Genomic DNA, 16,808 nt, shown 5'->3' with positions numbered 1-16,808 from the left:
CTCCGCTCCTCCTCTGCTCCCATCCCTCCCCTCCCCTCTCCTTTCCTCTCTCTTCCTTTTCCCTCTCCTCCCTCCTCCCATCCCTTTGCTTTCTTTTCTTCTTCCTCTTTCTTCTCCTTCCTTCATCCCTCCTCTCTCTTCCTATTTGCCCTTCTCTTCCTCCTCTTCTTCCTCTCCATTAACATTATACATTATGAAATATTTTAAACATAATCAAAAGTCTAGAAAGTGACGTTGCAGACACCTGGGTACCCACGACTCAGGTGGTAAAATTCAGGGTCCGGTCCAGATCTCCTCTGACCACCGTGCCAGCAGCATGGGACCCAGTGCTGTCTCTTCCCCTGGCTTCCAGGAGGGATCACCGTCTCCTGCTGCTTCTCCCGCCCCACAGGCCTCTCCTTCTCAGACTCCTCCTGTGGTTTCTCCTTAGCCTCCTCGAGCCCCTGCCTGTGAACACTGGGCCTCCTCCCTGCTCTGTCTACATTTATTCCAGTGTGTGACTGAAACGGCGTCAGTGACAGGGACCCCCAAAGCTCAGCCTCCACCCTGGACCTCACACTCACGCATCCAGCTGCCCGCTCCCTCTCTGTCATTCAAAACTGAGCTCCTGGTCCTCCCCAGAGTTGCCACTCCTCTCATCAGACACACCCCTGCCACCTCTTTCCTCTGGGTGCTCGGGCCAGAACCAAGGACTGTCCTGGACTTTTCTCGTGCCCTCCTGCCGCACCTCCGAGCCAAGGTTGGTTCTACCTTCCAAGCAAGGCCACTTCTTCCCCGTTTCCAACTGGGCCAAGCCATCCTCCTCTCGCCCTGGGTGATCACAGACGCTTCTCGTGTCTCCCTGGTTCCTCGCTCTCCTCCCTGCACGGCAGCCAGAGTGGGCCCGTCTGGAGGGTCCTTGCCCCAGGTTCTGTGTAGCTCCTTCCTCAAGTCACCTCCTCCGAGAGGCCCTGCCTGGCCATCGTTCCAGCCCCGCCTCCTTTTCCCGCTTACTTAGAATGCCAGGCGTCACCACCACCTTAAACACTACATAGATCCCGCTGGTTCATCTTGTTCAGTGTCTGGTCTACCCCACCAGAATGCAAATTCTCTACGGCAGGGGCTTTGTCTTCCTTGTTTACTGCTGAACAATGCCTGGCTAATAGGTACTCAGGAAGTGTTTGCTGAATGAATGCATAAGTGAAGGAGTCTAATAGATTGCAACATTTGGGCATATTTGCTTCAGAGCAGATTCATATTCTCTCTCTCTGCCTCTCTTTAGGGAAGGACAGCGTAGTGTTCATAGCTCCCTGCCCCCGACCCGGCCCCTCTCCCTCCATTATCAGGAATGACCACTGTATCCATGCATATTTTATAGTCTTACTGCAAATGCACAAATAAACAGGATAGAGTTTTGCTTCATGTGTGTTTTTAAAATTGTGTGGAAATACAGCTGACATAAAGTTTAGCACCTTAACCATATTTAGGTGTATGGTTCAGTGTGTTAAGAACATGCATGAGCCCTAGCCAGTTTGGCTCAGTGGATAGAGTGTCGGTCTTTGGCCCAAAGGGTCCTGGGTTCGATTCCGGTCAAGGGCATGTCCTTGGTTGCAGGCTCCTCCTCGGCCCGGGCCCTGGTTGGGGCTTGTGCAGAAAGCAATCAATTGATGTGTTTTTCTCACACCGATGTTTCTCTCTGTCTTTCCCTCTCTCTTCCACTCTCCCTAAAAATCAATGGAAAAATATCCTGGGTGAGGATTAACAAAACAAGAAAAAGAAAATGCATGTTATTCTTCAACCTAGCTCCCCATACCCTCCCTCCTCCCCCAGCCACTGGCAACCACCCTTCTATCGTCCACCTGTGTGGTTTTTACTACTCCAGAGAAGTGGAATCATACACTGTTTGTCTTTTGTGACTGGCTTAGTTCACTTAGCACAATGTTCTCAGGGTTCATCCATGCTGGAGCCTGTGAAAGAATCTCCTTCCTTTTTATGGCTGAGTAATATTCCTCGGTATGGATGGACTCCTCTTGTTTATCCGTGCGTCTGTCGGTGGACCCTTGGCTGCATCCACCTTTGGCCGTGGTGAACAGTGTGACTATGACCATTTGTGTGCACACACCCCTGGGAGACCCTGGTTCCAGTTCCTCTGGGCACACGAGAGGGATGGTTGGAGCCTGTGGTAACTGTGTTTATTTTTTGAGGTACTGCCATGCTGTTTTCCATTGAGGTTGGACCATTTTGCCTTCCCACCAACAGTTCACAAAGGTCCAGATTCTCCCCACTTCACCAACGCTTATTTTTTGTTTTGTTTTTTTTAGAGTAGCCATCCTAATGGGTGTGAGGTGGCGTTTTGTGTGTTTTTAAAACTTACATGGCATCGTACTATGTATAAGCACTGTGGCCTGTGTACTCATTTTTTTACTGTTTAGCCTTTGGATCTTAGTTCATTAATTTTACTTTATTTTTTTTTTTCTGTTAAAGTCAGACTTGTACATAGTATTGAAAAACAAACAGCAGTTGCCTGGACTCTGCCCTTCTGCCATGAATCCACTCCACTTTGAAAGCCCTGGCTCTTTCTCCCGGGGTTCCTGTCCATGTTGCTGAATGTCAATGCTGCTATTCGGGATTCTTCGGTTTGAGGCCCGGTCCTGGCTCCCTAGGGGGAAGAAGGGACTGAGCTCTCTTAACATTCTGGGAAGGCTGCTCTCGGCCTCTTGTTTTCTTACGCTTGGACCTCCAAGCCCAGGAAACGTGCTTTCGAAGCTTCAGGATGAATTTTCTCATCGTGAAAGGGGAGGTTCTCTCTAGGGTCAGGTTTGTGGGTGTGTGTGGGCTCCTGGGTGTTGTTGAGAGAGTGTCCAGGAGCCCTGCTGCTAGGACTGCGTGCCTGCCAGCCCCAGGAAGCAAGGCTGCCAGCACTGCGGCTCCGCTGTCTGCCCGCAGGGTCCCCACTGCCCGGAGTGGGGCTCGTCTTATCCCCGCTTCCTGGAGGAGGAGACCACGGCCCCGAGGGCCAGCGGCATGGAGGCCCTTGGCCCGACGCCCGCGTGCCGGCTGCAGGGATCTGCAGGGGCTCTTCCTGCTTCCCGTGTTCAGTCCTCGGAGCCGCGCGTGGTAGGTGAGGCCAGGCCCTGGGCTGGCTGCACGCCTGCCCTTTCTCCTGACTCCGTGGCGGCGGGTGGAGTTTCCTGGGCGAGCTGATGACAGCTGAACACAGGCCCTCAATGTACCCTGTGGCCCTGGCTCTTGGAACGAACAGTTTATATTGAGGGCTCAGTAGCGTATGTCAGAAGTCAGCAAGTGCACCGGGGGCTTTCTGCCACGGGCCTCACTCCCCCGCGGAAAGCCAGGGTGGGGATGGGGACAGTGCCTTCTCTCCCGCGGGCAGACGTGTAAGCACAGGTGTGACAGGCTCTTGTTCGGCTCTTGGTCTTAAAGCAGGACCATGAAGAGAGGCTGGCCTGGTGCAGCGTCCCCTACAGGGCTGAGCGAGTCCCGTCTCGGAGGAGAGGTGCCAGAGATGCAGGCGAGCCTGCACAGAACGGGGATTGTGTGTAGCTGAGCAGCAGAACGTGGGGCATACTGTTTTCTTGTGGGCTTCCTGAACCCCAGAAAAGTTTTTGGGAAAAGCTTCCTCTCAACTCACCAGCCCCAAGCCTTTACCTTTATACAGGAGAAGTTTAGCCTCCAGATCTGGTTTGATGGTAAACTGAAGGGAATCTAGTTCCACTGCAAGACGCTTCTCCCTGGCCGGGGCCCATTTCTTTTTTAAAAATAATTTTTAAAAAATATATTTTTACTAGTGACCTGGTGCACGGATTCCTGCACATTGAAAGGAAAGTAATTAGAAGGTGGCTGGCAGGCGGGACTGGGCGAGATGGGCTGGGCACGCCCTGGACCCAACCTCCCGTGGTCCTTCCCCATTGTCTGTGGAGTGAGTGGGGTCCCTCTGGCAGGTGGGATCCCTTGGCCTGGCCTGCGGGGATTGGGCCAAAACTGGCTCTCTGACATCCCCCGAGGGGTCCCGGAGTGCGAGAGGGCACTCTGCAAAGTTGCTGTTGTACAGGGCGTGGAACGCAAATGCAAGTGTGCAGTAAACCAGATTCGGGGCTGACAGTTCCCCAGTAACAACATAACCCATGGCCGAAGGTGGAATCGTGGCCCCGCGAGGAATCGGGCTCCCTCCTCTCTGGTTTCGGGGTGGGTCACTCAAGAACCGCCACTGCCAAGTCACTGCATCTTGGCAGCTCCTGCGTTGAGCGTCTGCCCCCTGGTGGTCAGTGCGCGTCATAGCGACAAGTTGGACAGTAGGAGGGACACTTAGCATATTAGCCTTTTATATATATTGATTGATTTCAGAGAGGAAGGGAGAGGGAGATAGAAACATCAATGATGAGGGAGAATCATTAATCCGTTGCTTCCTACATGCTCCCTGCTGGGGATTGAGCTTGCAACCCTGGCATGTGCTCTTGACCAGAATTGAACCCGGGACCCTTCAGTCTGCAGGCCAACGCTCTATCCACAGAGCCAAACCGGCTAGGGCAGGCAGGGCCCATTTCTGACGTCTGCTCTGTGCTTGCCCGCAGGTGTGGAACGCGGTGGACTCGGGGAGATGCCTGCAGACCTACTCTCTGCACAGTGAGGCGGTGCGGGCTGCTCGGTGGTCTCCCTGCGGCCAGCGCATCCTCAGCGGTGGCTTCGACTGCGCTCTGCACCTCACAGACCTTGAAACAGGTGCGTTTCTCTGTTGTGACCCACGGCATCCCTTCTGGTATTAGAGCCAGCTTTCCCCTGGGAAGCCCCTCCCCGGTCTGTGGCTGGTTTCGGGGCCGTGGGAGGTGGGCCCGGGACTGGAACCAGGCCTCTCCTTGGAGGTTGGGCCGGGCCTGTGCCAGCCCGCCTGGAGGACAGAGCCCCAAGGTTGTCTCAGCCCCAAGCTGTGGGCTGGATAAAGAGGTGGCTTTTTAATCAACTTCTGACATGTAATTTGTCCTGAAATAGATTCAGCTTTATCACCGTGTCCTTTGGTCGGAATCAGTTTAGAATTCCTGTCAATTCATTATCGTTGAAAGCTGTAAGGAATGATTCCAGCGCGTAGGGCGAGTCTGCGTACGAGTTCTGCTTTAATGCCCGCGCTGAAAAGGCATTTGGGCGAGAGGAAGCCGGGCTGGGCAAATCTGAAGGGGGCTCTTGACAAGCAGGGCGAGAAGGAGACAGAAGTCAGCGAGGGAACTTCGTCACCAGCCCTGCTGCGCAGCCGGCACTGTTAGCCCCCACTCCAGCCACAGCCCGACCTCCGGCCGTGGTTTTCAGGTGAGGTCAGGCCAGGGAGTGCGGAGCTGGGCTCAGACCTCTGCCCCGACCCCCGGGGTGCTGCCTTCTCCTCCCTGGGCTTCTGGGTCACTCTTCTGCTGGGCATCACTGCCAGAGCCAAGAGGGGAGGCCCTGGGGGTCCCTTGAACTCTCGGGCAGCCCCCGCCTGCCTGGCTCAGCAGTGGTGGTGCTGGGGTCTGTGCCTCTCCTGGGGCCCAGCAAGTGGGGGTATTAACTTTGGGGTTGGACACCCAGCTTCTCCCCAGGAGCTTGGAGGAGGTGCAGGGAGGGCAGGCAGTGGTGGTTAGGGGGCAGTTGTGGGGTTTGTACCCCCTCGAGTGTCCTCGTGCCTGGGTTGCAGAGGGGCAGCCTTGCAGCGCTTCTGACTGAGCCCCATGCGCTCAGGGAGGGTGGTCACGTGACCGGCGGTCGTGTCAGCAGCTGGGCCTGTGCCCATGACATGTCGCTCTGCGCCTCGGCTGCTGCCCGCGATTATTTCTCCATTTCACAGGTGAGGAAACAGGCTAACGGGATGAGGAGCTTGCTCAGGGCCTCCCGCTGGTGGGTGTCATATGGGGACTTGAGCCCTGTCTGTGCAACTGCAGAGCCTGTGCCCTTTCCGCAGGGCCACTTGGACGGCGTGGCTCTTCTCAGCAGAGTGTCTCCCTGACCGTCTGTGGTCTCACCAGGAGCCATAGGGCTGAGGAGGGAGCCAGGGCTCAGGGAGTTTGGTGCCACTTGGTGACGGCGCCGATTGGGTCAGTGATGACAGCAGCAGGTACTGTCACCGAGTACCCACTGCGTGCCAGGACTTACACATGGGCCTCCTTTAGGCCCCACTCACCCTTAGAGGCTGCTGCCACCAGAATCCTTTTTTCACACCCTGATCCAGAGGCATGAGGCAGGAGGTAGAGTCAGGGTGCATGCAGGCCTGCCAGGCTCCGAGCCTTCCACCTGACCTTGCACTCTGTGGCCTGTGCGTCCAATAAGCCATGCTCAGTATCGGAGACAGAGGGGTAAACAAGACCCAGGACCCACCCTGGACAAGCTCCTGGCTGCTGGGAGACACAGGAGTGCAGAGAGAACCCAGGCCACAGTGAGGCAGTGAGACACAGGAGCTATGAGAATGTCTAGCCTGGAAGATCAAGGAGGACTTCTTGGGGGAAGAGGAACCTGAGCTGAGGCAGGAATCAGGGGCAGAGAATCAGGGTGCAGGGGCGTGGCTGAGTGGGAGGAAAAGTGGGTTCTAGCAGACAGAGCAGCAAGGACAGAGTGGTCACAGGAGCATGAACTGTCTGGCATGAGTGGACATGTGGGGTGTAGGGAGCGGGGGGGTCTGAATCTGGGTGCAGAAATGGAGCCTGAGTGTCATGAAGTTCAGGTCGGTGGGATGCACATTCCTCAGGCGCTGCTCCTCACTGCAGGGTCGCTAAGGACCCTGGGCGCCGCTGCCCACCCACCCCGCCTGGGGAGTGAGGTGATGCTTTTCATAGCCTGGTGATGCCGGGTTAATCCAATACAAGTTTATTTGATAACATTATTGGATTCCTAGTGGCCCTTTGTCAAGCTCTATCTTCTCAATTAACAGATGTTAAACAGATAAACAGACACTGTTGGTGTGTGTGTGTGAGTGTGTGTGTGTGTGTGTGTGTGTGTGTGTGTGTGTATGCGTGTGTGAGTGGGGGGGGGTGGTTCTGAAATTTATAGACTTTCAGTCCTCCTGCCTGATAAGTCAGGCACTGTCACAGCAGGTGGCGGTAGGAGGCTGCCGCTGAGGCTGGAGCACTCCGGGCAGGTTTCCTGGTGGCGGCAGCTGGTTGGGTGTGTCTGGGGCCCGAGGAGGGGAGGCAGATGCCTGGCCCCTGTTGGTGGAGCTGTGGCTGGAGGGAAGCTGTCTGGCCCCGCCCTGTGTGCCCCGCTAGCTGTGGTGTGCCCAGTGGCAGAGGGAGGGCATGGCCCTGCCCTCAGAGCGTTGCCATCTAGTCTGGGAGGTGATGGGGACTTTTCCATGCACCCCCTCTTCGGGGCATGGCACGAACCACCTGGGTTAAAGGACCACTTTCCTTCATTCGGCGCTTATTGAGCACCTACTGTGAACAAGACCTGTGCTGGGCTACAGTGGTGAGCATGTTGGATGTCCTTTGTCCCTTGGGGGGGCGGGTAGGGATGAGGGGTTTGGGTTTCAGCCCCTAGATGGGGCCTCTCTGGCTGAGGGGGTTGTTGGTTTTCATGTCCGTCTCCCTGGCTAGAGCTCTTAGGACTGAGGCCTGTCCCGGTGGTCTTTGTGGTCCACCATGGAGCCAGGGCTGGTGGACGAGACAGAGCTGAGTCTGGCCCTTGCCGGGCAGTCAAACACCAGGGGCCGTCAGGGTGGGGTGGGTGCTCCGCCCTGTTTGCACCCATCCCCTGACTCGGGTGGTGCTGGTGCTCTCTTCAGCCGAGTCAGGTGGGTGTCTGCAGCGCCTCTGGCTCTCGGCCTGGTCCCATGTCCTGCCCTTTCTCGTCACTGAGTGCTCTCCCTCCTCACTTGCTCTGCCCTTGGTGATTTGGCTTTTTCATTTCAATCTAATTAGAACTCCCTGCCAGGAGAAGGCAACGCAGGGCGTCCTCTCCGCAGTGCTCCGGGAATTAGTCACTCGGTGCCCATTGTCGTTAATGGGAATTTGGCGCCAAGACCATTTATCCTGGTGTCCTCAATCAATACCGTTAAAAATCTGTGGATTCTAAAACGTCAATACCCGGCCTGAAATATGGAGGTCCAGCCACATTTTATCTCGTTAATTTATAGTTCTGACGGGCCACTGGCTTATAGAGCAGCCATGAATCAACACTTAAATAAAATCCGCTCACAGATTAATTATTTTTGATGCTCTCGTTTCAGTCTGTAATCTTCCTAACAAAACGTCTCTGGTGCATTAGGCTGAGGCGGCTTCAGGGAACGCCGGCCAGTTCCACCAGGACCCACACGTCGCCTGCTTTATGAGTCAGCGTCCTGCACGCCACATCAGCCCGTCTCCTCCCCGTCCTTGGCGGGCTCGCTCAGGTTCAGGCGGTGTGGCTTCTAGCACAGACCAGCCCCCGAGTCGCCCCAGCCTGGTTGTAGTGGCCTCTGAGGTGAAGGAGGCAGTCCTCCCCCTGGAGCCCATGCCCTGGCTAGGCAGACCCCCTGCTCTTCCTGTGCCACCGTCAGCTCTACCACTGTGCGCCAGCCCGTCTGGGACACCCTTCCCAGCGCTGGGGGCACACGTGTGCCAGAGCGTGGGTGGGGTGCAGAGGCGGCCGAGTGTCCTCGGCGGGTCCCTTTGCCTTGTTTCTGCGTCTGTGGGAGGGGCTGACAGCCTGGCTGGTGGGCTGTTGAGGGAGAGCTGAGGTGAGGTGTGCAGGGCTTTCTGCAGAATGCCCAGCACATGGTGGGCACTCAGCAAAGGGTGCCCCTTCCCTCCCTCCATCACTGCCCCGTGAGGCTTTTCAGACGGTAGGAGACAGCGACTTGTTCCTGCGGGTTCCCTGTGTGGACGGGCAGGCCGGGAGGAAGTCCCAGCTTCTCTCCCGCGTCGCGCTTTTCCATGACTACATGGCCCGTAGGTGGGGTAGCAGCTTCCTTCTCGTGATGGGACGGCATGTGCCCTTTGTATGGGGAGGGTGTCCTCTGCACTGGACCCCACTGCGTGCAACTTTGCTGTCCTCAGCCCTTGGCTGGCTCCTGCTCCTCTGGGTGGCCCTGTCTTTTGGGGAGGGGAGGGCGTTATGGCGCATGGAAATGAGTGGCCCACTGGTCTGGACCCATAAATGATCATTTCTCTTGGTTTCCTAGAAGGGTCTTCCCGTGCCCCCCTCGCTCTTGCATCATGATTGGGCCCCACCACAGAGACGCTGCCAGGACACCGGAGGGCAGATGGCTGAGTGCTCACCGGGGCCAGGCCACGCTGAAATGAGTGGATGGATGCCAGACCCTTTGCTTCTTCCACATTTCATCTCCACACGAGCCTGGGAGGGGAGTGTTTTTACCCCCATTTCATTGACCCAGACTCAGAGGCTTAGAGTGTTTGGTGAGGTGCTTGGGGCCATGCCACCAGCAGACCGGTGGGCCTCCAGCTCCAGCTCCAGCTCCAGCTCCAGCTGTGTGACTGTGGAGGCTTTGCCTGTTGACCCTGGGGAGCGGCGGGCCCTTGACCCTGGGGAGCAGCGTGCCCTTGCCACATCTGTTTTCCTGCTCTGGACAAACTGTTTGCTCAAGCCGATTCGGGAAGCCCACTTGGTGCTCACCGGGCAGCTGGCTCGCCACCTGCAGAGGGGACCTCGGGGCTTCTGGGTGGAAGGCGTGCCCAGACGGATCTTGGCTGATCCCTCTGATTAAGTGAGCGGCTGAAGGACGCTTCCGCGGCTATCGACAGCCGCCGCTCCAGCAGGAGAAATGTTAGCCCTGACGGTTTTAGAACACTTGACGTAGGAAGGATGAGCAGCATCCAAATTAGAACCCTGGCAAAGAGCGCCAGGGCTCACGGGGCTTCAGAGAAGGGGCTGCGGGGGGGCGCCTCATTGGACTAAGCCTTCAGAGGGGGCCGCCCCCTGGGCCACGAGAGGGCCCAGGCTCCTCCATTCTCAGCTTTTGAGCACCACGATCGCGTGTCCCCCCAGCACGTCTCAGAGGGGCTCGGTGAGGCGTCCTTCAGGGGCTTGTGGGGACCAGGAGGCACGTACCCAACAAGCAGGAGCTGGACGAGGGCCTCCTGTGGTGCCGAGCTCCCGATGGCGCAGGCGCGGTGTGTGTGTCCACTCCTTGGGTCCTAGGGGTTTCACTACTAGGTCCAGACCCGAGGCTCCGAGGGGCTCGTGGCCCAGCGAGGTCTGAACTGCTGCCCACCCCCCCTCATGCCCTCCCTCCCGCCCACTGATGCAGGCAGGGCCACACAGGCACTTCTGCCTCCCCTCCACCCCCTGCATCTGGGACCCCACTTCTAAGCTCATCCCTTCACTGAAGCCCCTGCCAGCCTCTCCTATACGTGTCTGTGCTCCAGGGCTGCACCCCCTTCAGCCCCATCCCCACTCCCACGCACACAGTTGTTCTCTGACCCTTGTTTTCCACTCTTTCCACACAGCTTTGCAGTGAGAGGCTGACTCTGGTCATGAATATTAAGTCGGATGTAATTAAACTCCAGCGAAACACTTGCCGGCCGCACCTCACACTTGGAAAGTGCCCCGAGGCCTTGCCACATCTCACCACCCCGTCTTGTTAGCTTCTAGCTCTGCCCATGCCTGCGTCTGGATCAGGGGAAGCGGCTTTCCGTCCACAGCCCTGTCTCCTTCATTACCACTTTACCACGACTGCGCAGTGGAGATGCTTATCTCTGTGTGTAATTGCGACCGGGGGCCGTTTGGCACCCCTCGTAGGTAAGATGACCTCTGTTGGAGAATCCTGGAGCCTCACCGTGGTCATGCCATGTTTGCTTTCCAGGGGTGATTTCTGAGTCCCAGGAAATCAACTTAGGGAAAACCTTTGGGACATACCTTGTTTGCAAGTTGAAAAGTCTTTTTAAAAAAGATACTTGGTGAATTTGGTCTTGTTCAGATCATGAAGACCAGTGGCTCAACTTGATAGAACGAAATCATGGCCACAATCACTCTCTCTTCTGTTACTGGGTTGTTGCCGCCGCCACCGCTGCCCATGGGGCCTCTCAGCTGCCGGGGCTTGCTATCTTACCTGCATTACTCTCACAGCAGCCTCGTGAGGCGAGTTTTATCATCCCGATTTGACGTGGAGGAGCCCGTGGATCTGAGATGGTTGCCGGCTGATCCAGAGGGAAGGTTTAGGCCGGTGGGACTCTTGCCCGCACCCTTCCCAGTCTGCCCCGCGTGCCAAGATGGCCCCTGTTTTTGATTCAGAGAGTCTGATTTGAAAGTTAGTAATCTCCTTTTCTCGTTAGCTTTGAGTCAGGATGGTTAAATTTACAGCTGGCTGAATACTTCCCAGAGGATGAGTGTAACGATATTGATTTTAGCGAAATGAGTCATATGCCGCCTGGCTGGGAGCGCAGGCTCAATCACCAGGAGCTGACAACATCAGCTTTCCCTTGTCAACGTCTTCCCTACGTGGTCCCGAGTCTCTGGATGTGCACAAAGAGCTAAGCACAAGGTAGGGTCACGCACAGCTCGCAGGCAGGCACGGCGGGGTGCGGAGAGCTGGGCGCTGGTAGGCAGGTCTGGCCTCCATCCGGCACGGCGGACTCCCGTGGCCCTGGAGGAAGCTGCGCCTCGCCGAGCTTCCGTCTCCCGAGCTGGGAAATGCGTTAAGTACACCGGCCACATAGGGTTGTGGCGGGACAGGTGCCCACCCCAGGCAGGCCCAGAAATAACGGGCCATCTCCTGGAGAAGGGGGCACGGATCTCCCTTCTCTTTCTTGGGGACCATTCTTGGATTTCTCTGCACTGGGCTGAGAGGAAGAGGAGGACTCTCACCCTTGCAAACCTGGAGCCCTGTGTGTTGATTGGGTGGCCCAGGGTAGGTGCAGGGTGGACAGGCAGTGTCGCCCCGGCCGCGTGTGGGTGGTCGCCTCTGGCGACCTCGCTGTTTGCACCTGAGAGAGGAAGAGGGACAACTTCAAGGAGTTAGCTGGCCAGTGTTACCAGCTGCCTTCTCAAAGCAACATTAGTGATGGAAGCATTAGCAGTAATAACAGTGTCAAGAGAACGGATCGAGTTCCTGCATTCTGTTTTAAACATGTTTTTGCTGACGATTTTTAGTTTATTTGTGTCATTATTGATTGAGGAAGAAAAAGAAGTGATTTTTCCTAACTCCAAGAGGATCAACACTTCTTATATTGGTTGATTTCATTATAACAAGATCAATACAGTCTGTGTTAGTGGATTACATATTTTAAAACTCAATTTCCTATAAGCAGCATACAGTGAGTAATAGAATTTTCTTTAACAAACATGTAGACAAGCGAGATGGTCTCAAGGTTAAAGGTTACATAGCAGCTAACTGTGTGCTTCACGGAGCGTCGCCAGGAGAGGCCCCGATAAGCAGTCTGCTCGGTTTATGAAAGGTCCGAGGAGCAACAGCGCCGCACGCCAGGACCTTCACCCCCAGCGAGGCCGCGGTTCCTGTTCAAGACCGTTTCCGATAAATGGTTCCCAGCCTCTATCCATATCTCCTTAGCAAGACGCACAGGCCAGCCCCCAGCATTATGTTCTCATGGCCTCGCAACAAAAACTCCAAGTCATCCACCTCTCAAGGTTTCTGCTGCTCAGAACCCACATCCCTCAGCTTCAGCTTTTAATGTAACCAAGGATGAATTCAGTCATTCCGGTCCAATTTTCTCAAACGACAATAGCTCCCTTTTGTAGTTTGCTGTCTGCCTTGCCATGTGGAGTGCTTTGTGTACCTGCTGCGTGTGCCCGCCGACAGCCTTGTGTTCCTGAGGGCGTGTGTGCGACCCCGCGGCCAGGGGGCATGCCCGGGGCCCCTCCACTGGAAGTGGCAGAGCTGGGGTGAGACTGGGCCCTGGGATGCTCGACTGCTCTGCTGACCGCCTCCCGCTGCCGAGAACATGCCGACGAGGCGGCTGGGAGCCTGGTTTCCGAGCCTCGTCTTGTCCGAGGCTGCCTCACCAAACAGAAATTCCCCCTTAGTCTTTCCCATTGGGTATCTTAGTCTTTAACACTTAAAAAATCTTTTCGTTTTGAATTTTTTTTAACAAAGGAATATGGTAAAGGCTTAGTTGTTATACAGTAAGTGGGAATAGGGAAAATATATAAACTCTAGCTTGTCTTCTAACTGGAAAATTTTAGTTCTGAAAAGACATAGACTCTTTCAATCTCCTTAGAGGGTTGAGGAAGAATAACATATTCAGAAATACTTTTTTTTTTTAACCACCAAAAGCTCAATCATCATCTTTTAGCAACTCAGCTCTCACTTTCCCTCCCGTCTCCTCCCCATTGTTGGCAAGACTGTGTCACTGCACTTTTTGAAAACCTAGGCGAGTTCACTGCCATTTCTGAAACAAGCATATGTTCTGTGCTGTGCTCCAAGAAAGAGGGAGACATTTTTCTCCAGGCAGACGAGCTTGTTTTTCCTTTTGGACTCGGGATTGGCAGTGAATCCCAGTCGAGCAAGAAGTCGGCAGTAGGCACCGTCGTCTCCGTCAGGAGAAAAGACTCAGCCTGCGGGGGCCTTCTTGGTGGGGTGCAGGCTGCCCTGGCGTCTGAGAGCTCCTGTTCCACCCAGAGGACATGACTGGGGCCTGCCCTCAGCCCCCAGTGGGGTCCCCGGCCACCAGGCAGGAGCCAGTGTCTTCAGACCTGTGCTGCAGGCCAGAGGCCCGACCTGGATGTTCTGTGGTGCTGCCCCCAGTCCCGGATGGATGGGGGAGTGGAGACAGAAGGGGGGTGCCTGCCTGCTCCTCCTCCCCGGGATGGGAACTTGCTAACTGAGGACATCATGGTTGGGTCCTGACTACCCTCTTGGGTTCCAGACGGGCTTCAGGAAGGAAAAGAACCAGCTCGAGGAATACCAGGTTTCCAACCAGATCAATTAATTGCTGCTTCCCTAATTACAGGGATGGAGCACTCGCCCACCCCAAGTCTGCTCATCCCCCCGTGTCTTTCTAGAATCCTTCATTTTTAGGAAGCAGGGTTACAAAAACATGAGTGCAATTTAAAGTCACTTCATGCTGGCGAATCTCTTCCCAGCCTTTGCCCACGTCAGTCCTGCTTCGTCCTCTTGTAATTCAGAAACAGGTGTCAGGCATTGTCCATCGCCCACAGAGCGCTGCTTCTGATTCCAGTGTCACACGGCTTTTCAGCATCCCGCCAGGCAGGGCACTGTGTTCACCTCCGCCGCCCCTGGGGGCGGGGGGGCGGGAGCGGTGCGGGGCACTGGGCTGCTGTGTGCGGTCCCTCACCGGTACCAGTGACAGGCCGAAATGACCCGGGATGGCCATGAGCACCTTTGCACATTGCATTTTGTTGCAGAATAGTCAAGGGGCTTATTAGGCTTAGTCTTCATTTGTAAAAGGTCAAGTGTTTCCAAAATTTTCTCTGATGACAAGTGGCTGCCAATTGTCGGCCTCTGGAAGATATTAGGAAAAAGTCAACACACTTATTCATTCATTAAGGCGAATGTGAGGCTTTAGCAGAGAACGAGGGAAACTGCTTTCGAAAAAATTTGTTCAGCCAAAAGAACGTTAGGAAAACATGTTTTTAATTGTTCCCATCGTTCTGTAATTTTCGTTGCCAAACTCGATGTAAAGTGTCGCCTATTAAAAACTCTAATACCTGCACCCTTAACATGGGAACAGCATTTTTCTAATCAGCTTTAAAATACTTGCAATGAAAATTTCAATGGATTTTGAATGGGGTTGTTAAGTTGCAGGAGTCAGTATTTGACACCGGCGGAGGGGGCTTTTAGAGCTACATGTCCGCACACTGCTCGCAGAGCTGGGTGGAAGTGGGCCGAGGGTGAGCATCTCCCCCCACCCCCCACCCCCGTCCACTCGCTTCTGGAAGGGGCTTTGTGGCTCGGACAGACTTTAGGGGATAAACAGAGGCTGGAACCGGGCTACTTTCAAATCACCGACTGACAAAAAAGTTCCTTGCATTGAAAAAAAGGGAAATATAGTCAGTCCTGTCATTCTTACTGAAAATATTAGGACTTATTAATGATTTCAAAGCAGTTTGTTGATCCTCTTCGTAAATGGCATGTTGATATATTTAAAAATACTGGTTATTTTCTCCTTGTCTCATCCTTTAAAATAGTCTATTTTTGGTATTTGTTGTAATGTGCAGAGCATATTGGTACAGAGCACATTGTATCACTAATGAATAAGCGTGTAGAGGTTGGCGGTGTGAGTTCCCGGCTTCTCACTGATGGGGCACATGGTCAGACAGCCCCGAGACCCATCCAGGTCAGGGTACCGGTCAGTGGCTCTCATGTCCTTCCCTGGTGATGTGGTGGGACATTCCACCAGGTGTGTGGGGTCCTGAACACGAAGCAGGGCAGCCTTCAGGAAGTGCTTTCTGTAAGAGGAAGTGACACGGGAGAGGTCGGTGTTCTTGGCCACCAGCTTCTTGTGCCCCTCACTGCCCGCTGCCTCAGTCCACTGGGGGACTTTCCATGGGCCAGCGGCAGTCAGGTGTGTCCCTTGTGGGCCAGGAGAGCCCTTGTCGGCTTCTCTACAGGAAGCCGCCAGGTTGGCGTGACCTGGTGGGGTGGCCTGGGCCTGGGGACACGCACAGAGGCAGCCCTCAGACTCTCAGTGTTGAGAACGGCCCCCACGCCAGCCGGGTTCCTCACTGCGCTTTTGGGGGGTTGAGTTGGACACATGAGAACGACAGCCAGTGCTCGGGTGCGAGATGCGACTGTGAAGACGGAGGAGCGCTGGCCTGGAGCCCCCCAGACCAGCTCAGGGCACACGGACACTTGCACAAGGCATGTAAGTGCTTGATGCCCGTCTGATGGCCGATACATAAGGACACGGACGGACTCGAGTCCTGCAGAACCGGTGGGACTTGGAGGGTCCACACCACCTGCACATCGGGCGTCTGGGCCAATGTGATGTCACACTCTCCTCTGTCACCAGAGTCTCCTGCCACCCCCACTCCAGGCTCAGTACAAACCCTTTGTGGGTGATTAAGGTTGTCCTACAAAGACCACTCTGGAGGCCCCTGGTTTCCATCAGACTTGCAGACCCCAGGTAGCGACTCCGCTGTGTGAGCTGTGCAGCTTGGCCATGTGGCTCAGCCTCCCCAGTGTGGGGTGTTTCTGTTGTAAAGTGGGTCAGAGCACACAGAAGGCGGCGTTCAAGGATCCAGCCACTAGCGTAGCCCCGGGGAGGGGGTCCCGCTAATCAGGGCCCGGTGGCCGAGCTGCCGCCGCTGTTGTGTTTCCAGGAAGTCTCCCCTGGCCGCCTCGGGCCCAGGTGGGCGGTGTTGGCCGGTAGCTCCATCCCAGGTGGCGTCTTTGTCTTAAAGATACTTATTTTGTGATCTGAGTATTTTTTTTCTCTTCTCTTTTTTGTGTTGTAGGAACCCAGGTATTCAGCGGTCAGAGTAACTTCAGAGTCACTACCTTGAAATTCCATCCGAAAGACCACAACCTTTTTGTGTGTGGGGGCTTCAGCTCTGAGGTCAAAGCCTGGGATGTGAGGGCCGGCAAGGTAAGCCCGTCTTCTTCTCCTGGCCTTGCCTCGGAGAGCCTGCCATGGCGATTTTAATGGCTGGGGGCAGGTCCACACCTCCAGCTAGGATGCTTCAGATGGATTAAATACCACTACTTTTTAATCAGTGCTGAGCATAATTTTTGGATGTTTTGAAAAACAATTTTGAGTTAGACTATTAAAACATCATCGGTGCCATTCTGTACAGCATAGTACCAACGATATTTATTGAACAGCTACTATGTGCAAATGCTTCCAGATAATGTAAAATGAATGAGCCTCAAGGGAATTAACGTGTGATACAGATAACTGATGCGGATGAGTGTGTGTGTGTGTGTGTGTGTGTGTGTGAACGTG

At 55.0% G+C, this 16,808-nt stretch overlaps 1 protein-coding gene across 1 annotated transcript in view; it reads left to right on the top strand.

Annotated features, from left to right (window-relative positions):
• The window catches only part of WDR25 (WD repeat domain 25), a 134,743-nt gene that overhangs the window by 70,650 nt on the left and 47,285 nt on the right, over positions 1-16,808 (top strand). The window contains exons 4-5 of the mRNA XM_006103115.3: positions 4,569-4,716; positions 16,321-16,451. Coding sequence (XP_006103177.2) covers positions 4,569-4,716; positions 16,321-16,451 — 279 coding nt within the window. The remainder of the gene's footprint in view (positions 1-4,568; positions 4,717-16,320; positions 16,452-16,808) is intronic.

This window comes from Myotis lucifugus, unplaced genomic scaffold, assembly GCF_000147115.1.
Source record: "Myotis lucifugus unplaced genomic scaffold, Myoluc2.0 scaffold_464, whole genome shotgun sequence".
NCBI classification, from domain to species: Eukaryota; Metazoa; Chordata; class Mammalia; order Chiroptera; family Vespertilionidae; genus Myotis; species Myotis lucifugus.
Note: the sequence above shows the minus strand (reverse complement) of the source record. Positions and strands in the feature narration are given on the sequence as shown.